Source organism: Conger conger, chromosome 1, assembly GCF_963514075.1.
Source record: "Conger conger chromosome 1, fConCon1.1, whole genome shotgun sequence".
Lineage (NCBI taxonomy): Eukaryota > Metazoa > Chordata > Actinopteri > Anguilliformes > Congridae > Conger > Conger conger.
Genome location: NC_083760.1, coordinates 27,085,279 through 27,112,369, shown reverse-complemented (window position 1 = coordinate 27,112,369; position 27,091 = coordinate 27,085,279). Strand labels below are relative to the sequence as shown.

The 27,091-nt window shown below is 41.4% G+C and overlaps 1 protein-coding gene across 4 annotated transcripts in view; it reads right to left on the bottom strand.

The window, feature by feature from the left end:
- Positions 1–27,091, bottom strand: part of plcb1 (phospholipase C beta 1) — a 79,329-nt gene that overhangs the window by 37,364 nt on the left and 14,874 nt on the right. For all 4 annotated transcript variants that reach the window (XR_009709556.1, XM_061254493.1, XM_061254501.1 and 1 more), the window contains exons 3-8: positions 21,809–21,877; positions 12,989–13,129; positions 7,446–7,525; positions 4,160–4,213; positions 3,744–3,819; positions 994–1,094 (exon numbers count right to left, since the gene is read on the bottom strand). Coding sequence is in view for 3 of the 4 variants with exons in the window: in XM_061254493.1 (XP_061110477.1) it covers positions 994–1,094; positions 3,744–3,819; positions 4,160–4,213; positions 7,446–7,525; positions 12,989–13,129; positions 21,809–21,877 (521 nt within the window). In the remaining variant the exon portion in view is untranslated. The remainder of the gene's footprint in view (positions 1–993; positions 1,095–3,743; positions 3,820–4,159; positions 4,214–7,445; positions 7,526–12,988; positions 13,130–21,808; positions 21,878–27,091) is intronic.

The window sequence follows — 27,091 nt, the reverse complement described above, 5'->3', positions numbered from 1 at the left end:
AAATATCATGCATAATATATCGTACATGTTGCAGCCAGGGGCGTAGGCGGCCCAATGATAATCAAGATGAAATGCCTAATGTTCAGCAGATAAAGTGGCCTAAGGATTTGCTACAGTCATTACGTTAAAAGAATCACTACATGAAAAAGTATCACAATGTTAAAAAGAATCACTACATTAAAATAATCAGTGCATTAAAATAATAACTGCATTAAAAGAACCACTACATTAAAATAATCACTGCATTAAAATAATCACTGCATACAAGAACCACTAAATTAAAAGAATCACTGCTTTAAAAGAATCACTGTACTAAAAGAATCACTACATTAAAAGAATCACTACATTAAAAGAATCACTGCATTAAAATAATCACTACATTAAAAGAATCGCTGCATGAAAATAATCACTACATGAAAAAATCACTACATTAAAAAATCACTACATTAAAAGAATCACTACATTAAAAAATCACTACATTAAAAGAATCACTATTGTGGCCAGGCTTACTGAATGGTACAGCAGTATGCACATGGGATATAAACATTTATTCTCACATATTAATGAAAGAGAATAGATTTTTGGCCTTGTTTCTACATGTCATCTCACCCTGCCTCACCTTATAAAAAAGCCTTCAACAATTGAATCATTCTACAGTAATTAACATCGATTTGCTCCCTGACATCGCAAAGGTAACACAAACACATAGCAGCTCTGAGCTCGATAGAGCCGTGTTTGCACTGCGCGCGAAGCGTCACGCTAATCCTTGCACTCTGACTGATTACCTGCTAATGACAGCGCTAATGCGTTTGGCACATCTGCTGGATGGGATGCTAAACGGTTTCCCACAATCTACACACGCTCCATTCACCTAGCCCGCATTACAACCGTAGCGTTAACTCAAGGCAGTGCTCCCCATTGCAAATCAATGTTTACTGCCGGCATTTGCTGCAATGTGTTTTTGCTCTGCCTGAGAAGAAGGGCACCGCTCACTTTTCTGAGAAGATCTGGTCAATTTCTGGTCGTGGGCAGATGTTACTGAGGAAGTCTTTGTAGACATCTGGGGTGAAGTTCTCCAAAGGGATAGAGTCATTCTGCCAGAAGAGGAAAGAGTGGGTTGTGCAGGTTAGGATTCTGGGTTGAGGATTCGGGAGTAAACGGTTACAGTCGATGTAGGGGTTTACAGTTCAAGCGCATAAAGGTTTAAATGGTATGGTAAATTTATCCAAAGCGCTGTACAATTGATGCCTCTCAGTCCCCCATTCACACACACACTCACACACCAACGGCGATAGGTTGCCAAGCAAGGTAGCAATCAGCACGTCGGGAACAATTGGGGGTTAGGCGTCTTGCTCAGGGACACTTCGACACACCCAAGGCGGGGACCAATCCGGCAGCCCTCTGACCGCCAGACAACCGCTCATACATCCTGAGCTGATGTCGCCCCAAAACATTCAATGTTTAGGGGCTAGTTTTTGGGGACAGCATTCCTAATGAGCCTTTTGTACAAGCTTTTTTGTTTTGCATTTGTGTGTATCTATGTGTGCTGTGGGAAGGGGGGCATGCTTTGCACTGCTAAGTTCAGCGCTAATGAAAGACACGCGACCAATTTCTGACTCAGGCTTTCAGCAGGACAGGTCGCAGTGGGATTACCAACACTTATTTTTAATTGCACATTGTACAACAAAATCCCTGCAAACCTCCGCTAATTACCTGCTGTCTGGGGTTGCTCGTCTGACTTTTCGGTCCATTAAGCATACTAATTGACTGCAATTCCTTACAGATCGTACAAGCATGGCGCGATGAAAATCTTATGATTGGAACTGTACGCTTTTTCTCCATTATATTTTCTTGGGTGATTTCAAGCCCCTCTAAATGCTTCTGTTCGGTTTTAAAGCCCATTTGTATCGCCGGGAGCTAATGAAGGCACATTCGCAATAGCAATTTTAGCATAGCGACTTTAGATGACTTCAATCACAATTGAAATGAAAATATGATGAAAAACTGCAATGGCTACACTGCATAAGAAAGTTCAATTGAATTTAACCTTGAATTCATAACACTTCTAGTATTCCGCTCTGGAATCATGGGAAAAATAGTCTGTTATATCACAGGGACTACCTGGTCAACAGATATCGCTCCCTTAGCAGCATTGGTTCAGGAGGTAAGTGCGGTTGTCCGGCAGTCGGAGGGTTGCCGGTTTGATCCCGCTTTGGGTGTCTCCAAGTGTCCCTGAGCAGGACACCCAACCCCCAATTTCACCTGATGAGCTGGTTGATGCCTTGCATGGCAGCCAATTGCTGTGAGTGTGTGTGTGTGAATGGGAGAATGAGAAGCATCAATTGTACAGGTACATAATATAAATGCAGACCATTTACAATGAAATGTACAAGAAACAAATGGTTTATGAGCACCCTTCATTCACATATCTTATTGGCCATTTAATCAACATTATTGAGAGTATGCCTTACACAATGTGAGTGTGCCTGAGGCTAAAAACAGTTGGGGGAAGAAAAACAGTGTGGTGGGATTGTTTTTTGGATGCCGCAGTTACTGTCACGCCCGAGTTTGAGATACACCGGCAATTAATCCACACAAAAACGGTAGCTTGTTCCTCCCACATAAATATATTGTTAGAACAGTAAGACACATAATTACACCTCTCTACAGGGTGACATGCAGAGACACAGGACCCTAACAAAAAAAGGCAAAAACTAAGTATCAGAGACTAACGCATTAAAAGACCAAAGCTACATAGCAGAGACACAGAACTATAAGAGATAACTAATAAGAATAATAATAAACAAAACTGCCTAACAGTGTTATAGTACGTACAGTATAGTTAAAATAAAAACATAATGACCACAAATATACAGCAGATACTGACTATTTTAATGAAAAACTATGTAGCAGGGGCCAATTTATGATTGCAGTACACTATCGGCAGCTGGTCAAAAATGTTTTTTCTGCTTTGCCAGCGTAAACAGGGAATCACAGTGATTTTGCAATATTGTTGAGTGTCAGTAGGGACTAAAAATGGCGGGTTTATAGTTACTGCATCTTGCCAAGTTACTTCCAGATGGTATACCAGTTATTGATCATAAGCGGTTAAATAACTTTACACACCATAGTAACATGTAGTAATAATGCACATTATTAGGTCACATAAAATGTCAGGACAGAGACGATCATATTTTTTATTGTTTACCAACTCAGGACATGGATTTTCCAGATGGAGTTTTGAACTTTATTTAGATGCCATCTAACAGCTTTCGTAAAATAACAAGTAAAATGTTGTATTCGCTGTTCATTTTGCAACGTTTACATTTACACAGACATCACCAAAGTAGATTAACTGCTTAATTTGTCCTGCCTAAACATAGCAAAATAAGATATCCAAACATTTTTACACTGCTACACTTGCAAGGCAACATAAAGCTGCCATTCCCATTACCACCTCCAGGGGTCACTACTCATTGAACCCTAAAGGCAAGACAATCAATCTATGTCAATCAACATGGCTTCTACAGATAGGATGAATTCAAGCCAAAATTGAGCCAAATTTGTTTTTGTTTTTTATCACGAGTGCCGCTATATTTAGCTTGACTGTTGCTGATAGGAAAACAAAAGCAGGCTGTGTCGAGGAGGAGTTCACCTGCTGGAATGGAAAGTTACACGATATTCTGAGGAAAAAAGCGAGTTGGCTGAAACTTAAACGACACGTTTAGCCAAAATAGCCTCACCCGTCCAGATGGGAGGCTACAGCTCTCCAGCGCTGTCTCCACGCGCTTTCTGTCAGCAGAAAACATCCTCAAGATGCTGTGAAGAGGGAGGAAACCGCTTCAGACAACAACACACATCTCAGAGCCAAGCAATTACAAAAACAGACTCTGGCACGGACTCAATAAACATTTCTCTTTAACTGTGACTCACAATAAATGAGAGAGCTCGATTCCTTTCTGCAAAAACACAGATTTGGCAGTGCTTGAAGATAAAAGTAAAGCTCTTATTTAATAGGGAAAGTTAAGACTGAATAGAGGCCAATGCACTTCAGCAGGAAGTTTCATGTTTTCATGACATTTATTACTATAATATGTCAGTGCTATATGAACCTGCTTAAGTGGGATGCGGGGCAGAGAAGCCTTAAAATTCTGCTTACTTCTTGACGGGAATCCTTCCCTCCGGGTTCAGCTGTAGTGTAAGTCTTGTGTACCTGTTAGACAGAAAAAAAGCTCAATTGTATTTGAGAGAGGGTGAAGGAGAGGGAGAGAGAGAGAGAGAGAGAGAGAGAGAGCACATAACCCATCCCAAGCTCATTAAAATCTCTGGTATTTTGTGACTTTGATATGAGCAAATTGGGCAGGAAGTCGGTTAACCGGCTAAAAACGGAGAAAAACGTCTATTTTTATTTGATGTCGAATAAAACACATCAGAGCTCTGCAGGTGAGCATTTTAATGATCTGGAAGATACGCAAACAAGATCTGCCAGATTTAATGCAGCAATGCTTGTTTATGGTACATGTAATAATTTTGCTAATAAACAGCTTTGCTCTAGCGGTGTCTCATAGCATTACCATATTGATTGCATCTATACAAAAAGCACTTTTCCCTCCCTGGTTCTCAGAATCCCCAACGGACCAATAAAATGAATGGTTGTCCTCATCGGGGTAGCCATTGACTGCCTATACCAAACGCATTTCATTTTGGTATCCTGAGCGAGCCCGAGAAACAGTTTTTAATGAAAAATACAATCCAATTTCTCAGACTAATTAAGAGAAGAAAAACATTCAAAAAATTTGCCAGTTACTATATCTACTGGGCTACTTACAGATGCCTGGTTGGACACAGTGTTGTCATAGCAACACAGAACCCACCTTACACACAGTGTCTGTAGAGGTGGTAGGTGCACATTGTTCTCTGCGCGGTAACACAGGGTGTATAATACTGGAACAGAAGCTACACATTACTGCTGATTTAAATGTTTTGCAGTATGACTGACTGAATGCTTCTGCCACACAATTCATTTGGGGGATTGAAATTCTGTTTGTTTTTTTTTCTTTGTTTTTGGATGAAAGCCTTGTGCTGCTGCAATACAAATGAAAGTAAGTGGAGTTTAAATGGAAAATTCCAGAAGTAGGGAGGTTATTTCTGGGCAACATCTTCCTTCACTGCAAAAAATGACTGTCTTAACCTTAAAAGTCGAAAATATTAGCTTGTTTTAAGTTACGGTTTCCTTGACAACTGAAATATTCTTACCCCATTGACATATCTTGAAATTAGTCAAACTGTCTTATCAGCAATATTTTTGTCTTATTTAACAAAAAAGTAACAAATATTTCCCTTGTTTACAACTTTGGCAAATCAGGATTAAACTCACACTAAAGCCAAAGTTACTGATAGCATAGGTATTTTTTCATTATTATTACAATACAGACATTAGTCAGTGATAACCAACCCTGTTCCTGGAGATCTACCATCCTGTAGGCTTTCATTTCAACTCAAATTCACACACCTGCCTCTACTAATGAGCAACGCAACAAGTTCTGTAGCTGTTGAATGAGGTGGGCTTTGTTAAGGTTAGAGTAAAAACCTACAGTTTTGGTACATCTCCAGGAACAGGGTTGGTTACCACTAGTTGGTTACCAAGGGTTTTATTTTTAGTCAGAGACACCATATTAACTTTTTCTTTTCCACTGTTATTATCATCGTCGGTAATTTAAACAGAGTTTGTGGCCATAGTAACAGCTGAGAGGTCTTCCTTCCTCCTGGGAGAGACAAACCGTTCTTAAGAAATGAGCTGGAGAACATTGAGAACCAGCGTTCTGGAAGAGGAGTCTGTGACGTTCTGGCTTGAATCTAACACCCTGGCCTGTTCATCACACTAGACTGGGAAAAAGGGTGCTTCTGCGCAAAATTATTTGGCTGTGATTGCTCTTTTTTGGGTTTCAGCTGGCTTGTTTAAAAAATGAAATGAATGACAAGGTTCTGAACATTGAGGTTGGTAAAAGGAGCACAGCAGAGAAAATAAGGCAAGGATCTCAATGCCACAAAAGGTCCAGCATTTCATCAATGTGAAAACAATTTCTTCGCACCTTCTTTAACCTAACATCTAATTATGTGCAAGCTGTAATATTTTGTGATTAGGTGTTCTTGAATTAGATTGTCCAATGTGAGTAATGTTAACTTCAACTAGTTTCTCTTCTGCTCATTCAGAGTTTAAATACATAAGGATTCTTCCACGAGAGAACTATTGCGTCAAAGTATGGTTAAAGTATTAGAGTACTAAAAAAGTTTTATATTTCTAGGTGAGTTGAGTTTTATATTTCTACGTGAGTTGCCTTGTTCAACACTATTAAAGTGAACGAAAGGTTGTCAGTTTAGGCATATCTACTGTTATAACTGCTGGTAGGACAGTTACAATGTTGGTGTTTGATCTGCACTTTGTTGTATGTCGCTCTGGATAAGAGCGTCTGTTAAATGCCATGTAATGTAATGTAATGTAATGGTTGGTGAGTTTCAGTATTGTTAGGCAAGGCAGATTCTCCATTGTAGCTTTGCCAGAAGAGGTACAGGGTTCTCATGTGTTAGGTTTTCTGATATGACACTGTCATCTGAGGTGTAAACTCAGATGGTGTTCCGAACACCAAGTTAGCTCACCATTCAGTGCAACTTTCATGACGAATAACTCAAAATTATTTCCAGATCAGCTGGTTTTTGTGTATGTGTAAAGTATAATTCCTTCCGTTGTCATAAAAACTTGGTACAAGTCACATCCATTTCAGCATACAGTGACATGGTAATAGTGCTCCACTGTAGCATTGTGGTGGGGAAGCTGCTGCTAACGAGAGGCTATGAACCGGGGCAGGCTTATACAGCTTAGCCTGCATAACAGAGTGAATAGGTGCTCGGACCATCGTGAGCTAACGCGGTCTTCCGAACACAGAGACGTTGTGCAGTTATTTGTTGTTTTCTGTATAAATATTGGTCCAATTCTCATCAATCAAAGTGTTTAGTGTCTGAGATAGTCAATAAGCCATAAACCAAAAAATGACCATTGAACAGATGTTAACTTCAGGTGGAAGCAGCCTCTTCCCTGTGTTATGTTCGGAACAAGGTGAGTTCACGTTAACGCTGTCAGGTGACGTACAGTTAATCGATGTGAAGTAGATTCTTTTTTTAAAACTGTTGTCAGGCAGACCTGGGTCAAATTATGTAACTGTTATGGATTCAAATACTTTTTTATGCTTTACTGAGCTGGTAAATACTCTCAAAACTTGCAAGCCCTGCCTTCTGGTCCTCTTGGTTGGCTCAATTGCGCTCAGATTAATCGAGCGCAGAAAAGTATGTGAATCCAAAACAATTAAGTATTTGCCCCAGGTCTGTTGTTAGGCGAGGTACATTTCTGTTGCTGTTGTCATGTGAGGCAGATATTGAGGGGTACGTACGCTTTCTGCAGGCTAGACTCTCTGGACATGTTATGTGCCAGCAGGTTAGAGGCCAGGCTGAACAGAGACTCTGCCCACTCCTGGATACATACAAGAGAGAGGAAAAAACACAATAGACCACAATTTCACAGCAATGCTCCACAAATATACACTCTCAGAAATAAAGGAATGAAAAGTGCTTAAAAAGGCACAAATGGTTTTCATTGTGGTAGTACGCTATAGGAACATAAAATTGTACCCCAAGTCAGCAATAGAATTGATTTGTACCTTTTTCTACTTGGAAAACGTACCCAGAGAGGACATTCCAGTACTTTCAGGGTACATTCAGGAAATTTGATAGTTGAAGAACAAAAATGTACATCCACTGTGATGTTATTTCTGAGTGTACATATAGACACAGTTTACTGTAACTGCCCCAAATATCTACATACGTACACTCAGAGTAGTCTAATCTATCAGCAGCTGGTTATCCTTTGTCACCGTGTGACAGGTGAATTTAGTGCATCTTCTCTGATGAACAAAATGACAGAATTAAGAAAGGCAATTCCTGGCAAAGCATTACAACGGCACAATAACAGGATGCGTCAAACAGGTGATAAGCTGTCAACACTCCTTTGCAGCTCAGAATATCAATTTGAAAGTAGTCGTCTTCTGCAAATAGAACTGTGCTGAATGGAGTGATTAACTGACACATTCCAGATTTCCTGTCACCACGCAAACAGTGTAGCAGCAACAGAGCAATCCACAACTTCTGAGAGTGCAAATCTGTTTGTTGATTTTTTTTTTGGCACATTGATGAGAATGAACTTTCAATGCTGATGCAAGCAAGACTGACACGTGGCAGAAAATGCGGTCAAAACTCTTTTGCTATCATTTAAAGGTTTCACATTTGGTTTGTGATGCGACTGAAGATTGTGTAAGTGTTTTCATGCTGAAGGAAGTGCAGTGTTTTGGTTCATTTTTTGTTAGTGAATCAGAGTTTGTGAGTTACTGTGAATATTTTAAGTGTTTGGTGTGTTACTGAAGCAGGTTTAGGTGTTTTTGTGCACCAATGAAGCAGGTTTTGGTATCAACACATCATAGCCTCTCTAAAGGCGTCCACCCAGACTGTCCTTGGCCCCCTCCTCTTCTCCCTCCTCCACAAATAACCTTTGTCCTCTCATCAATATTCATAGTATGTCATATTGTTTGTATACCAATGACTCTTTCTTTCCCATCTCTTCACTGGCCTCCCTACTTCTGCCATCAGGCCATGGCAGTTCATCCAGAACGCTCCGGATTGCCTGGCCAATAATCTCCCAAAACACTTCCCCCCACTGGTTTCTATGCATCAAAATTAAAGCTTTGTTGCTAGCCGACCACGCTACCAAAGGGACCTTCAGAAGATCATCAGACCGCACACACCAGCGAGACCCCTCTGTTCCGCACGTCTGGTTCCCCACCCCCTCTCCCCCTTGAGCCTGCTCTTCTCAGTCGCGTCTACTGCTTGTTCTGGCCCGTCTGTGGAGGAATGAGCCGACCGTAGCAGTCAGAACAGAAGAGAGGGCGGCCATTTTCCCACCTCTTCAGACTGCACTTCAACTCCTCCATCTCAACCCTTTCTAGTACCATTACATAGCCCTTACACCTGATTAGGTATAACTTCTTTGTTTTCACAGCCTGTGATGTTTAGTTTGCTATTGTTCAGTTAATATAGTTTAATGCTCTTTAGGGCCCTTTTCTTCTTGTTTTTATAACTCAATTAAATGTTAACCAAGGATTAATATTTCCTCTAAATCATGGGACCCACAGGCACTTAAACTTGCATTTCAACCGATATCTTTGTGGCATCCCATACACACTGGGTTAGCCCAACCTATCATAGAAATAGTGGTTAATAATGACCTACCAATATATTTCCCTAACACATGGAGAGGAAGGAAATACAGACAGAATTTCAAACAAAAAAATCCACTGAGTGTGTCAGGAGCAACCTCCTGGTACGCTGCACACAGACAGATGAAATATATTATGCACAGTTTGCACAATGTACGCCAAACAACAACATCGACATTTACAATCACATCTTGTCGCGCAGAGACAAGAGAGATTTGTATGGGAGGTAGACGTCACACACCAGATGATCCCAGCCCTCGTCCTGGAGATATACCACCCTGTACATTTTCACTCCAACCCTAACACTCCAAACCTAACATTGAGCAGCTAATCAGTAGAATCAGGTGTGCTAAATGAGGGTTGAAAATTTTCATGCACACATTCTACTGATTAGCAACTCAAACGAGAGCTCTGGTTGTTAAATGAGGTGTGCTTTGTTAGGGTTGGAGCGAAAACCTACACGACAGTAGCTCTCCAGAAACACGGTTTGGAAACCACTGTTATACGTGATTTAACAGAAGCATTTTGAGCATAAGCATTCCGCTGGAGTGACTGGATTCGCTCAAATTATGCACTTTCCAATAAGCACCGTGATGCCAGGAAGGATGCGGTAGGAGAGTGGGGGCTGCTTCTGTGTTTGCTACGATGAAGTTTGCCAGTGAGCTACCCTGGAGGCCTGCAGACCGTGGACAGTGCCAGCCCCTCTCACGGTGAGGCAGCTGAGGCTCATTGGCGATCACACAGCTGCTGCCCATTGCCTCGTTAAGGGCCTATATAAAGGCTTGGCTCTTGGGCTTGGGGAGAAAGACCTAGTTTTGAAAACCTAACTAATATGAACTGGAGCTGTGCTTTTGGTGTGTTAAAGGGCAGAAGTTTTCCGAAGCAATGATGCAGTTGAAGCGATTGTGTTGGTAGAAGTATCGGTGTCATGAAGCATTTGACACCACGCCTCTCTAGTGACAACATCTGGTCAGTAAATATGCCTATTACTCTTCACAGTGGCGACAAATTGAAATCAGTGAAACGCTGCCGCTCGACTCTTGACTGTAAAATACAGTTTTTGAATATTAAACCTATTGCCATGTATTTTCAAAGCACTCTCTGAGAATATTATTAAAGTGTTGTACAAATTAAACGGCATCATAATGATGATGAGATGATCGGTATTAAAGTGATGATAATCAGTTTTATAGTGAAATGAAAATATGTTGTCTGTTCTATGAGCAAAATGCAATGCGTAAGAACCTCATCTATTTCCTGTTGCAATAATAAATTCCAATTATTTGAGAAAATGTCTGTATTTATTGGGCCATATTAACATAGTATCATTCAGCTTTCCCCCACATCATAGTGGAAAGGAAATATATACTCACTAAGCACTTTATTAGGAACATTTTAACTTTTACACCTACTTATTCATGTGATTGTCTAATCAGCCAATTGTGTGGCAGCAGTGCAATGCATACAATCATGTAGATGTAGGTCAGGAGCTTCAGTTAATGTTCACATCAACCATCAGAATGGGGAAAAAATGTGATCTTTGACCGTGGAATGATTGTTGTGGCAGACAGGGTGGTTTGGGTATCTCAGAAACTTGATTTCTTGATTTCCTGGGATTTTCATGCCTGAGTTTGCAAAAAATGGTTAAAAAATGCCTTAAATGAATGCCTTGTTAATTAGCAATTAACAGCATTAACTGGCAAAGCTGACAGGAAGGTGACAGTAATACAAATAACCACACATTAATACACAATAACACAACACATAATAACTGTAGTGGATAGGCTACAGCAGAAGATAGCACACAGATTGGTAGGTATATTTTTATTCACATTGCTATTATTATAAGTCTTAATATGAGTATAATTATAGTATAATTTCAAGGTCTACTACCTTGATTTAACACTGAAAAGAGTTTAAAAGTCTTAAGAGTTTTAGTTTTGCAATGAGTAAAAATTTTTTAAGCTTGTTTAAAGTTACCATTAACTTGACAAGTGATTTTCTTACCCCATTGGCAAATATTTAAATTAACCAGACTCTCACCGCAATATTTTAGTTTTAATGAGGAAAAAATATAATAGAAATATGAATTTAAATACAATGTAAATACTGACTGAAATAATTGCGACTTTTCTTTTTGCAGGGAATACATTTAATAAATAAATAACTCTATGCAATAATGCATGTGGGGAGCTTAAATGGTGCTGCTTGAGTTACAGCAGAATTGAATGGTGCTGCTGTAATATTGGGATGCGTTGACCGCAAGTGGTGAAGCATTGAAGAAGTGTTATTTGAATAGGACAGGTGCCAGCACAAATCGTGGAGGGGGGTCTTGTGGGAAATGATCCCATACAAACGACGTCTTGCGTGAACCTTCTATCATTAAAAATAGTCTCTCCCCACAGATGAAATTGAACCTTTTGGAAACATTTTGGAAGTTGTGAATGGAGAAGGAAGGAACTGCTCTGAAATCAGGTTGTGCCCAAATACACAGGAATCCAGACTACACCCAAATAAAGGTTCACATGTGAGTGAGCTCTGATCCCAGATCTGTCCAAGCTGACCCATGAACAGGTATCGGTAGGGCAAGTATTGGTACGAGACGCCACCCAAAACAACAGGCGTCACTGTGACATGACAAAGCTTCAGGTGCAGCTTCTGTCATCATTTGATTTGGCAGCGGCAGTGATTTCAACGCTCGACAACGTCCGTGTCGACACGTCATGTCACTATTGTAGGGCTTGTTATTTTTTGGTCTTCTCGCAGTTTCATGCACTCGCGCTCCTCAAAGAGTAAAATAAACTGTGGTAAGCTCACTAAGCTGCTGTCTTTCCTCTGAATGGACATGTCTCGTCCGGTTACCCCATACACTCTGATCACCTCCAGCGCTGTGGCACAGTATACCTTATTATCAACAGAGGGGGCAATCTTTGCAAGGCTTCTGCAGAGCAGTAGAAGTACGGCTGACAGCATGCCTTGGGTTTGACAATAGTGCACGCTGATATGTTACACCTTGTTGCTGCGACACGGTGTTACATTGGTTAGAAGGAAATTCTGCGTTCTCTCTACGGATCCGGACGGATCCTCTCTGCGTGGAGTTTGCACCTTCTCCCCAAGTGGGTCAGTTCCGTGTACTCTGGGTACTCCGGCTTTGTCCAACACCAAAATGCATGCATGTCAGGTTAGGTACATTCCTATCATTCTCCTTGACCAAGGCTCTTGCCTCAGAACTGGATTTGGTCCACAGGTGCTACTCGGTGCCTGCGCACTGCCCCGAAGTAACAACAATATCCCACAGGGTCAATAAAGTACTGTTTGGTTGTGGTTCGGTTGGAGGTGCATTTCAATAGCATTTGTCTCAAATGAGATAAATATTGCTGAAGCAGGTGTGTTTTTGTATGCTACTGACTAAGCTGTAGGTCTTTTTGCCCAACTGAAGAAGATATACTTTATAGAACTCTGTGAGGTAATTTGTCCTCTGTATTTGACCCATCGTGGTTACTTAAGGCAGCCACCACCCAGGGAGCAATGAGGAGTTAAGGGCCTAGCTCAAGGCCCAACAGCTGTACTGATGTTATTATGACTAAACCTGGACATGAACCACCAAGCTTCCAGGGCCTTAGCCACTACACAACAGATAGCCCCAGTAAAAAGGAAACACTACCTACCTTTGCCACTTCCTCCTGGAAGGCCATGAAGTTCAAGTAGGTGATATTGACCATGTCTGGACCGCTCACCACGGTCAGCAACCGGTTCTCTATCCTCCCAACCAGATTCCCCACGTCCAGCAGCTCACGCAGCTTGGCTTCCTGGGGAAATGGAGGAAAGAAACATCTAGAAAACCATGGCCACCGAATGCAGTGCACCGCTATGCTGACAAGCAGAAACTGATCTAATAAGCAAAGCCATTTTTCTTTATTGTACCTCATATGCTGTGCCAAGGCTTCAACCTATAACATTTACCAAATTTATAGTCAGCAGAAACCTTATCTGAAATAAACACTTTGAGCCTCACTGCTAAAGACGATAGAACTGCTTTCCCTGTATTTTGCAAAAGTAATCCTGTTTTTTTCCCACTATCTGTAATAGTATTTTCATTCTCTGTCAGGGATGTTTTGAAAAGTGAACCAAGGTCTTACGGGGGAATCCTTCTTAAATTGAAATGGTTTTATTAAAATCTGTCAGTTCTGAGTGCTTCCTGAAGTCTTACACTCTTTAGGACAGAATGATAGCTGGCTTCCTTATGATAACTGGGCCAAAGTCATTTAGAATGTGATACATTTCCTGATGTTCGATAAAAAGACCAGAATCAGGTCAGATAACCCTAGATTACACACAGGGGACAGACTACTCACTCACTAATAATTTTGCACACCACAGGGAGAGGCTACTTCCTGCTACTCTACAGACTGACTCAATGTGTCTAACCACAAGAGAAAAACTACACTAGTCACTAACTGCTCCTGCTCAGAATGTACCAGGTCACTCTCTACTATTAACCGCATGTATCACAGGAGGAAGAGTATTTACTGGTCCTGCTTACAGACTGCTCTGAACAGCACACATGCACACCCGGTACTCACTCCCTACTCACAGACTACTCATTTCTTGCTCCCACACTCAAATGTATGTACAGGAAAACAGGCACTTACGCCCACATGTTTGTTCATATACACCCAGTACACTTATGTGTTCTCTGTGCTCTCACTCCGGTCCTTGTTTTCCCTCTCTCCTCATTACGTGTCGCCACCCTCCACACCTAATATGGATTTCCTTCCAGTCTATCGTCTCACCTGTTTCTCGTTGTCCGTTCGTTAGTATGGTTTATAAGCCTGTCTGTATCAGTTCTCTGTGCTAATTTGTTTGTTTTAGTTCTGGCTCCTTGCTTGTATCTGTTGTTCTAGTCACTGTTTCCCTGTCCGTTTACCCATTTGGTTTCTGTTCTGTTTCTTTTTGGATTACCATTCGACCTGCCTGTTCTGTGGCTCTACTCCTTTTGTTTACCCTGTGTTCTGTTTTTGGATCTGCCCTCTGTTTTGCCCCGGACCACCTGTTATCAGACGTTGCCTGTGTTTGGATTCTTGGACTGCGTTTTCCGTACTTGTTTGGACTGCCTTCCCGGTTTTGGACTTTTGCCTGCCTCATTGATTACGTAACAGATCACCTATGTTATACCCATTGCCTGCTATTTGCCACTGCCTGCCTTACCTGCCTGTCTTGATTAAAGCCTGCCATTTTCACTTATCCCTGAACCTGCTCTTGGTTCGTCCGCAAACCTGACACATACGCCTTTACCTGGCAACACTCTCCAACATACACCCCCCAGACCTCACCCATATACACCTTTACTACGGCTTATGCACCCTGCCCCTATACTCTGAGTAGCTGGTGTGCTGAGGCCCTGTACTCAAAGCTCCAGCTCCGTGCTCCAGTTGAATCAGGGCCAGGTAAGGCTCTGAGGGGGGGCGGGATGTAATTAGACTCATGTCTGAGCGGGGGAGGGAGGGCCCCCGAGGGCCACGTTGCCTCAGCGACGGGAGAACGGGTTGATGTGGAGCCGTGTCATCCCCGCAGGGAATCTCCCCCAGGGCACAGCGTGGCCGCAACACACAGAAACTCAAACACCTGAACGTTTATCACCTCATTTACCCAGCAAAGGAGACGCACACTGCTGCCCGCGCACACACACAGACACACACACACGCACACATACACACACACAAACAAACACACTCTCTCCCACTGTTCACATGCACAGGATCACACTCTCTACACACAAACAAGCACTCTCATCTACTCCCAATACACACACACACACACACACACACACACACAAACACGCACGCATGCCTGCACAAACACACATGCATACTCTTATCCCTCCCCCACAACAAGCACACACACTCACACACTGTCTCACTGTCCCCAAACACACAGTTACTGTCTACACACAAATACACAAAATCACAGTCTACACTCATGCTCTCCCTGTCCTCTTATGTGTGACCTCTATCCACACACATGCTCTAGTCTCTTTAGACACACACACTCTCTAGTCCCATTACACACACACACACACACACGCTCTAGTCTCCTTACACACATTCTCTCTCTCTCGCTGTCCCTCCCTCCGGAGCATCTGCGCTCCCTCGGATTTACCTGTGGGGGCTCCAGTGCTCCTTAACAGGTGTGAGTCACCTGCTGCTTCCCTTTAGCCGACAGGTGTCGAGCACAGTCAGACAGAGCGAGCCCTCTTCAATCAGGAATGCATATATACCCCGCAACCCTTCCCCAAGGATGAATCCGCGCCGTAAAATGTTCCTTCAGCCTTTCTGGGACGTGGCAGTCAGAAATAACTGTCCAATAACGTCGCGGAGAGCCAATCAGATTGAACGAGGTCTACTAAAAGCCGCCAAGTATGCGGAAGAGTCCCCGTGCACAATGTCACTCTAAAATATCCATATTCTCACAGGGACCGGGAGGTGATGCTCTCGACCCAGTGTTGATGTATTACAGCGCTTGTGTTAATATAATGAGTCTAACACCACCGCTGAGTGTTACGAAAATAGATAAAATAGAAATAGCCACTTGTTTTAATTCCACAATCCGCCAGCTGAGCTGTGCATTCATTAGGGTTGAGGTGTACCTTAATGTGCTGCTGGTGCAAGCAGACTGCAGAGGGGGTCACTACATGATCCATCAGTTAAGACCATACCTTACTGGCCAATCGTGGTTGCCAAGACCACAGTCTTGGATGTACCCAGACCATACGGTGCATCTACACTCCTAAAGTCTTATCTGCAGGATGAACCACCACCATAAACCATTTCCTGGTTTTATAACACAATGTTGAGTACTTGAACCTGTTACGTGTCTGATGTGCAAGGACATATTTTTTGTGTTCTTTCAGAAGACTCATATTTGTTTCTACTGTAAAATAACATAAAATGTCACACATTTCCATAAGAAATCATAAAACATCACACACATTTCCATAAAATATCACACACATTTGTGTAAAGTACTTCATTAGCAGAGCTGGAGGTCTAACATTGCTTGTCTGTTCTGTGTGGCTATTCACTTCAAGTTTACTTCCGATTTGCAGCCCGTCAAACAATCATATCACTGATTGGATACAATGTAGGTTGCCATGTTTCTTAGCCAAGAAATAGGTCTCCAAAAGACCAATAGGAATATCTGGGAAGTATGAGAACTGCCCCTCTCAGGGTAAAATAAAATCATTTTAAATCTCAACTGAAGAAAATATAATTAATATCATAGAATTTATTTAATTAGTACTTTAGATATAATACAGCTATTGAAATGCTCATCTTGTCTTGTCTCGGAATTCTTATTATGTCTAATTTTAAAAAGTCACAAGAAATCCTTGAAGAGATGAATGATACAATGCAAACACAGCGCCCTTAATGAAAGGGTTTATCTCACTTTGAACAGCCGTGTTAGAGGAAGAACACTGGCTAGCCTGGCCACAGCTTGTGCATGAATATTTAAGAGTCATGTCAGCCTCAAGCTCCTGGAGGATGCTGGGAAATCTTTTCCAATGATCTCTGGCTTCATATTTGCAAACCCGGGAGGGGAGAACAGCTCATTCAAACAGGGGAAGCTGTTTCCACCAGGCAAGTGTTCACAATTTGATGCCCCAAAATCCAGTCGGCAACAGTGAATTATTCACTTGGATATGAGAATCAACTATGCAGTTTTCCAAACCACGTTCTCGGGGATGTAGACACTAGAGTTCACTGGGGATGTGTCGGAAATGAAAGAAGTCACATGTGTTATGAGCAACGCTTTGGTTAGGACTTCTGGTTATTAATAGGAGTTCCTAGTGTTATATATACAATTTAGGAGGAGTGCCAAAAGACATGAAACCCACACCGTCAGCACTTTCTATAGCCATGTCTCTTCATGCATATTCAAAGGCTGGATGAAATTGTAACATTTCAACTGCAGGGAGGATAGAGAGAAATATGGAGTGTACAATCCATTTAGTTTTTAGAACCTGACCATGCCATGGAGATAAGTCATCATCTATTTTCAGAGTGTATTTGCAAGGTGATGTAAGGTTTTATTGATCTTTTATAGTAAATGTTATGTTACTGTGAGTATCTGCAAGATTTTGAAAGATGTAAATTAACATTTAAAGGTCATTTTATATAACTGCAGCTTTCCATTCACTTATATTAGTCTGTTTCTGCCATTGCTTTCCGGAGCCTGTTTTTCAATTCACTATTGCCAGCTTCTGCCACTTTCTACTTTGAAAGTACAACCAGTGTCTTCTTTGGCATTCAAGACGATGATGGGGAATCGTTTTTGAAAGTAAGAGGGCACATGTTCTCAAGTGTCAGACACACTTAGGCTCAGGCGAGCCATCTCAGGCATATTGTCCCTGCTGCCAATCCTTGCCGACATATTACTGAGAGCAGCCCGACTTCACAACTAAACACAAATCACAGTTAAAACATGGAAAAACCTGACAACCTTTTCACTCAAACTTTGACTGTCACCAGTAACATCTCAGACAACTGTCAGCCCTGTCAAACCTGATCTGCCTTGCCGTCCCCTTATGGAACTGAATGTTTAAGGCAGAACGGCCCCGCTATTTATAGCCAGCTACATGACAAGCAGCCGTCCGGGAGGTGATGCGGTGTTACAACTTTCAGTAGGCGGGCGGCAGACGGTCCGCTGGTGAGGTCTCCATGTGGAACGTGCCGGGCAACGTGGCTAGCCTCTCCCAAATGCACAAAACAGTAAAAAGAAAAGGTAGAAACAGTCGTTTAGTACACATTTTGGTTTTAATAACAATACATTTCAGCAGACTGAACTCCGGTTCTGAAAATGCATGACATAATGACCAGGCAGACAAAAAGCTTAATTATGTTCATCAGTGGTGTGTGATGGTAATGTTCTTAGATTTCATAAATGCAAGTATACGTGTGCAAGATTTGTCAGCGATTGCAGACCGGGGAACAGGTGTAAGAGCGATAGGATGGGAAAAAAATAATTCACATACTGTGAATACTACACAATCAAAATGCCTTTAAAAAAAAAAAGACAAAAACATTTTTTTTAACTGAATTGGGTGATTATGGCCCTAAACTACTGCATAGAGCTTTTATGCTAGCAGCCTCTATTATTCACAAGAATCAAGAATAAAATAATAACCCGTGAACAAGGCCATTTTGAAACAGCGCAACTATACTGACGTCGGTCAGTCAGAATGTCTCTGGGTGTGTGTCAGTTCCGCCCAGCACATTCACAAGGTGCAGTCAGTCATGCGAGGCACACTCCAGTAGAAGGCCCTAAATGAAGGAGGTGTGCATCGCTGTGTGTCTGCAGGATGTCCACGCTGGCGTTGGGAGCGATTTCACCAGCGCGGGTGACTCATTTGGTTCGGCTGAGTCACTGGCTCGGAGAATCTGGGGCAGGCGCAAGGGCTACGCGCACTTTGTTGGAAACGGTTTTGCAGAGCATCTGAGTTATTTTACACGCCACAAGAATTTCAGCGCAATTTAAAATGGCATGTTTTATTTATGAAACATTCATTATGGATGTCACCCCGGATAATACAAACATCACTGTAGTCACTGAAGGATGGCTTGAGTTGTGTCCCGCTGACTCAAGACCGGTGACATTCAGTAAAAATATTAGAGATAGTTTCTCCTCCAGTGGCCACCAAAATTATTCATGCCCTTGACAAAGATGGCTGTATCATTATAATAAACTATTTGGGTAATGCTTTAGGCTCAAAATGAAAAAGTATTTGATTATAAACTAATTCAATTGCTCAGAAACCAAGATTGTTGTATTCTTTTCGTCCTTTCCTGTTTCCCATCCTCTTGTGTAATTAACAGCAGGCCCCCCTAGTGGCAGTGTTACTGAACAGTGCCGGAGGCAGTAATCCATTACAACAGTTTGCTGCAGCTTCAGAACTCCTAACAATATCCATCATAGCCAGAGGCAGGAAGTTGCTTTGGCACCAAAAAATCAACCAATACCCATGTTAACAATTAGAATTCAGAGTCAATTTAAGGTTTTGGATAAAAATAGCAAATGTTAATCATTAATATTCTGCTGGGAAGAAAAAAATTAATAAAAATAAAAAAAACTAAATAAAACCTTTTAGTGGAGGGATTAAGCTGTATAAGCATCTATTTCAGTATGAAATCCGTGCCCTGGACCTGTATGTATATCCACTGAACTCCCTCCCCGCTTAATGACCTCGAATGCACTGACTTCAGACCTGTAAGTAGTACTTCTCACCGACAATGCCCAAGGACCTGACAATGCCCAAGGAGGCCTTGCGGATATATGGTCTGAGATCACTGAAAAGATGATTTCGCTTCTTGATTTGATTTCGATTTTTAAGAGCAACGTGGACAAAATTCTGAATGTGATCCTGTTGCCAGTTTGAGCTTGTCGACGGACCTTCAATTTGCTGATTCGAAACTTGAAGATTTGCTGGGATTAATGTACAGTCTTTTGGGGACGCAATAACTTATATCCTGCAAGCAGAGCAGATATCTGGTGGCTGTTATTCAATATAGTGAAAATTAATGCTTTGGACCTATTGCAAATTATTGGAAGCCTTTAATCCCTGGACTACTGTCTGATACAGGAGTAATGCTGCAAAACTGAAGGGACTGACTCCTAATGGATTCTAAAGGCAGTGCAGAGGCTGACTGTAAGAACACACACATGCACGTGCCCACCCGCACAAACACACACATATACACACACACGGATGCATACACAGACAGACACACATGCTCATACACGCACACACACACACACACACACACACACACATGCATGAGCGCACTCACACACACACACATCCACACATGCACGCACACACCCACACACCAATACATGCACGCACGCATGCACACACCCCCACAGGCACACATAAACATACATGAACACCGAACACATGCACAGACAAAAATACAAACACACCCAAGCATGGACAGACACACACAGCTTACTGGCGGGTAGAAAGTGAAAGAATCTCACATGACTGCTTCTTAAGTCTATGCATTCCAAGATAAGATTCAAAGGCATTTTTCCAGAGGCGTGCCTTTGTTAAGGCATATTAGATCAATTGTTATGGGTGGGCAGGACAGATAAGGGTTCGGTCAAGCGCTTAATTAATTACAATCCAAAGTGGGGGATCAAGAGGCAGACAGGAAATCAGCCGTTTCATCAACAGGCCTGTTTCCATGGCAACATTTGTTTTCATTCGCTTCCATGAGAATCAGCAGCGCTCATAGGTTTCTACCTCAGTATCCTGTCCTTATTAAAACTATGTTCTCCCATAATGCAACATAGCAAAATCCTCTTCACATCTACACTAAATGCACTTTTCCTTTAGCTGTGAACATCACTGTAGATCCAATATCATGTCTGAAAATGTAATGTCAAGGTTAAGGCAATATAAAGCAATGTAAAAACCTGTGACCTGAGCTTGCTATGCACTGCACATTTTCAGAAAAAAACCTACTGTGCCATTCTGTTGTGTAAGCAGTCCAGTTCATTATTCCCTACTACATTTTTGTATGGACTATTTCATTGGAGATTTTGACGACAGTTTTGCAGTCAAAGGCATCAGCACAGATTTGAAGCACACAATGTACTTTCACGGCTCAAACACTCAAGTCTACCTACTCTTCCTCCAACATTGGAAGGCAAAAAGGTACAAATAAATTGGACCAGAAACTCTCCAGATTCACACCAGCATGGCAAACTGGTAGAAAAGGCTATTGGATTAGGAGTCATTTGGCTCTTATCCCAGCATCAAGAACAACTGCACCAACCACTAAAATCCAAAAATGATGGTATTAAAATGATTCTATTTTAATTACTTGTTCAAAAATTCCAAGAATGTGAACATATTTCTTGTGTGTTTTTTTCCAACAGTGACATTGTAAAGCCTCAAGGGAGTTATCCCTTTTTTGAAGGACAACAGACGGTCCACCTTCATTTTGTATTTTTCACTGTATTCAGACAGGGAAAGAAGAGAGGGTAGCAGATAGAGGATTCACAGGGGATTTATGGGGCTTGAGAATTGGCTTCCCTCCGGACTGTGCCTCCTGTGGAGTTGGGGCCTTTTAAATCCGCGAAATCCCGGATGCTCACACACTAAGCAACAATTTTACAGGGTTTGCTTTCTAACCACAAACTCAGAGGACATACAGAAAGCTATTTACTTTAAAAAAAAAATGTATACTACTTCTCAATGACAATCTATAATGTGTGTAGTCTACCTGCATGGCTAGAAAGCTAGCTATCAGTACTAGCGGGCTCCTTCAATAGTAATTAACAAATCTTGATATTCCCCTAATGAAGCTTGTCCTCTCTAATTTCAGTCATTGCTCCTTCAAATTGCTTGATACACACAAAGCCACCTCACAGCACAAAAACCTCTATACAGAGGACGAGAGCAGAGATCAGGACAGAGCCTCACTTACCTTTGGTGTTTTGGTGCACTTTCCGGTTCTTGCATCCTTAATGTAAGTGATGTCCAAAAACTCGGTTTCCTGCAACAAAAGATGTGATTATGAGATGCCAGCATTCAGACAGGAGACTTACCCATCACCACCAAAATGCCATACTGCAGGTGGGTGCACTTTAAAATGACAAATGAATTGTAAGCTAACATTAGTGCAGTGGGAATACATTATTGCTAGCTAACATTAGCAATACCATTGCTTAGCAACCAATAAACGACTGTTCAGCGGAAGAATACATTTACCATAAAACATAATTCCATTAAAAATACATTCATTTAAAGTTTGCCTTGTCATTCTTTTGTGAAATGTTGAAAGATAAATGTGGTAACCATTGTATAAAATCGTTATGGCACGTTATGGTACCCCTCCGCTTTGCGTCATGCTTATGCCTCCTTCCATAACGCTTAAACAACTGGCACTATAATTCACAAAATGATGTGGGGTGTTTCAAATTCCAGTGGAGCGTATATGTACCTAGCTAGCTACAGCAATGGCGGAGGAGAACAAGCAGAATTACAGGGAAGCAAAACGACAAAAACATTCAACCTTGGAATTGGTTTTCCTCACTGGCAACAGCTATTGACAAATGGAGGTATAAAAATAAAAACGGTTAAACGATTTTGAAATATAAAAACGGAGGTGAGTGGGTGGGGTTGAAGAAGGAGGAGGAGACTTCTTTGATTGTAAACACAGCACCACAGCTAAAAGATCCTACATAGTATGCCTTTAAACATGATAGTAATAAAGTGACAGCGATAAATTGGTTGCTCTGGCACAATAACATAATAGCGATAAATTGACTGCCCTGTCAACTCCATCTTTCTGAAATTTCTAAAAATAGATGTTATTTCAGTACAGAATTATGTTACCTTGGATATGCAGATCAACCAACAAAAACACTACACAAATAAACAATGCAGTTAGGATGCATTTTTCACTCTGGTGTTCTGTACCCATGGTGCTGGATACAGTGTTGTTCTGGTCTTCCTGATCCAATGTTCTACGGTAATAGGCAAACTGCACATGCATCTGTGTGTGTGCCTGTCTGTGTGCTTGTGCATGCATGTCTTGTGTGTGTGTGTGTGTGTGTGTGTGTGCGTGTGCGTGTGCGTTCTGTGCATGCGGTGTGCATGCTCTCTGCTTGGGTAGTGGTGGCAGATATTGCAAGATAAAAAGCCAATTCCAATTTGATTCAAGCCCAATATAAAAACATGCATTTGGTTGCTATGGCACAGGGGTCCGTAGCAACAAGGGAGCGCTGTCCTTATGACGTGCCAAAAGAGAAACTGATTGGAGGAGACAGACCGGGTGCCATGGACGCACAACGTCTGATGACTCATCTCAGTGCTTCTCAGGGCCACAAAAAAACTTTACCAAGAAGGAATTACAACAATCTGCAAAGGCCACTTACAACCCAGCAAACGTCAATTATCACATCTCCACAAACACCCCATAACAGCCACATTTTAGCCATTTTGCAGACACTCTTATCCAGAGCAAATTAACAGCTCATATTCTTTCACATACAGTCCAATAAAAACAAACTGGACATTAATGAAGCAATGCAGCTTAAGTTGTTTGTTTAAGACTACAACAGCACTCGCCCAACTAAACCTCAAACCAAAAACTCTAGTTACAAACCCAGTTCCCTAACCATTGGACTACACTGCCTAGACCTCATATCTACCATAACATCTACCACATATGAAAATCTGTTGTACTCTGTTGTGTAGACCTGCAGAAACTGATTGTCCTTCAAATAATAATGACTACTGCTTATACATGCAGGTCATATTTGTTTAATTCTCAGCTACCTACTTACAAGCACCCAATCCCCTGTACTGTATCAGGATCCAGGATAGCTTTAACAAGAATGAGAGGGTCTTGAACTGTTGCCTAAAACATTGGCAGTTAATAGTTGGGAGATGTTTTACTGGCAATGTAATGATCTGGCTAATGTCATAGAATAGAATAGTAGGAGTATAATAAACAAACACAATTAAATGAAACATCATTTTGCTCTCCAATTTCCAACCGTTTATGCTCATCATTTTGTTTTCATTTTTAAGGTCATACTTTTGCATAACTGCACACATGTCCATGTTCTGGCCTCAAAGTTTAATGTCATCTACATTTGGCTGTATGTACCTTGGACCATGAAGCATTGTAAAGAACTTTGGATAAAAGTGATATATAAATGCAGTCCATTTACATGCACAGTCACAATCATATTCATCTGTCTAAACTTCAGACACTCCCTATAGTACTGCAGTTAGCAATCACTTAGCTTTACTAATCAGACATTACAATTCAAGCAGCCTGCTGTTATGTGTATATAACCAATGGTATTGAACCTATCACACTGTAAGCAAGAACATGGAAGGCAGTCACTGACCAACCTAATTCTGACCATGGAAGGTGCAGTCACTGACCAACCTAATTCTGACCATGGAGATAGAGTTACTGACCAACCTAATTCTGACCATGGAAGGTGCAGCCACTGACCACCCTAATTCTGACCAAGGAGATAGAGTAACTGACCAACCTAATTCTGACCATGGAAGTTGCAGTCACTGACCAACCTAATTCTGACCATGGAGGCACAGTCACTGACCAACCTAATTCTGACCATGGAGGCACAGTCATTCACCAACCTAATTCTGACCATGGAGGCACAGTCATTCACCAACCTAATTCTGACCATGGAAGTTGGAACGAAGTTCCAATGCACCAGACAAGCTCAGTAAAGGGCAGAAAAGTCTTTGCAGTCAAAACAATTATGTATTTGACCTAGGTCTGACCTAAATCAGTGGCTGTGATCAGCACCTTTAACATGAAGGAGGAATTACTTAATTCTGCCGCAGTTTAAATGCTTAGACACAGACACCATCACTCATTAAAGACTTAATGAGGTACTTTGTGGACTTCATAGGCGCAGCTAGAATTATTAATTAATTATTCCCATGCATACGTGTTAGCCTTGGGTCTCAGCTCTTTGGTTAGGGATAGTAATCAACACAGACACATTTAAATATCAGGTGTCAGAATTATTCCTCTATTAACCAAAAGGACTTCATATTCAATAAACATAAGTATACATAGATGAACTGTTTACTGTTTTGTTGTAAACTCCTCCTGCAGTAGTTCCAATTTATCATTTTGCATTCAGACACAGACACACACACACAAAGACACAAAGACACAAGCACATGCATACACACATACAGTTGTGGTGTCATTAGTCTTAATCCCAGAACATGTTATTAATGTTAAATAGAATTTAAATAGAAAAATGTGCCTTGACTCTGTGACCCTGACTTTGAGAGAACATTCAGGAAACAATAACTGGGTTATAAGGGGAATGATCTCCTCATAAAAGCAACTTGCAACCAAGCTGGAATGTGCTGTGATCCCGAGCCTGCTGCTTTTACCGCTGCGTTTGCTTCTTCTTGTGACGCCACGGCAGAGCCTCATTTAAAAAGGTTTTTTTTTTCTGCTTTTCTGGAAGTTTCCTTTAAAAGCCTCTGACATTTATCTCTGACTAAGCTCATTTCTGTGGCTCTGTCACTTGCAATATGATTCAGTTGGGTTGGCTGAATAGATTGTAATTGATTGCAATTGGTTCACTTATGTAACTTATGTGCAAAAAGGGACTGACAAAACTCTTAGAGGGAAGCTCTGTTCCTAGAGAGATGGGCCAGGTGCTGAGGAAAATTTGACTGATTTGTGAAAAGATGTACCAGGTTGTGAACGAAGCTGCTAAAGAGAATCAGAACTTTCTGAGAGAGTTCCATTGCAAATAGTAGAAGACAATGAGCTGTCAATCTCCCCCCGAAAAAACCAGCCTTTTCCTGGTCTGCTTAACTCAATGTGGACTCATATACAGAGCCAGAATTATTGGGACCCTTGAAAAAATGAAGAAAAAAGGCTGTATTCAGCAAACAACACCGGTAATAATATATATGTTATGCTCAAACATATACTATATACTTTTACTTCAATACATTTATTTTCATGTGTCCATAGGTATCAAAATTGTCGCCACCCGTACCAGTCACAGCAATTTACACTTTGGAACATAAAGTTTATTTCAATAACAATATTATTTTTTAGTTTACAGTATTTTTTGTGCATATTTATCAAGGGTGGCAATAATTCTGGAGCCCCCTGTACCTCATAGCACCTCATAATTAAACACATATTAACTCTATGAAAACATGTGAACTACCCCATGGAGCTACAGAAGGAAATATTTAGTCATTTTTGGAAAGATGGGTTGATTCCAGAGAGGAGACCGAAAGGTATCTGCTTTTGAAGGCTGCATACCTAATGTCATTCTGACTTGGCATTGAAATAATAAATAAACAATAAAGCTTACCGATCGTAGCTCAAACGTCAGTCACCTCAGGTAAAATAGCGCTGCTATCACTTAGCTAAACCAAATATCTCCACAATGTGTTTGTTGTGTAGTGGAATCTCAAGTTTACCTGGGATACGTATCTCAATGGAACCTTACAACCTACATACTTGCTTTGATTATGCTAAGCAAGATAGATTCAGGTTAGCTTACTTTCATATCCTTCGAGGCGTTCGTTTGTAAATGAGTTTTTTAGCTAGCCTACAGCCCGCACTTTTCGTTGTTTGATGCTTTTGGAAACTGGGAAATCCTCTTCCAAACTCTTTGGATAACGAATACCACTTTTGCAAGTTCCACATGTGCACCGTTACCATGGCCATGATCACAATAAATTGACCGGTGGCTAGTCGACATCAACTAATGAAAGTTATGCGGAGGTCCACTGCCTAGTAACAGCAATGGTTGGGCTATCTCCGCTCTGTGCTCATTTCCCAATGTGTTATCAATACTCTGTGAAACTAAAGACAATACAAGTGCATCAATATCTTGTCAAACATAAGTGGTAGACGGTACCATTCGCCTGCCAGAAGTAAACCGGTAATGTGACGCTCTGTTTTACAGACTATTTGTGAAATAGGCTGTGTGTATTATATGGAAAAATAGCATCGCACAATGACGTCACTTTCTGAGACTAGTTCGGGAGGGCTAGAGCCCAATAGCCCGACGATGGGTGCTGCCCAGACCACAATAATAAAAAAAGGTTAATGCGGTTAGTAATCAAAACAAAGAAGCAATCTAATTCTAAATTAATTGCGTTAACTTTTGTTTCAATATGGCAAGCAAGATGGATTAATGTTCGGTTTGTTTGCATGCATACACTCTCT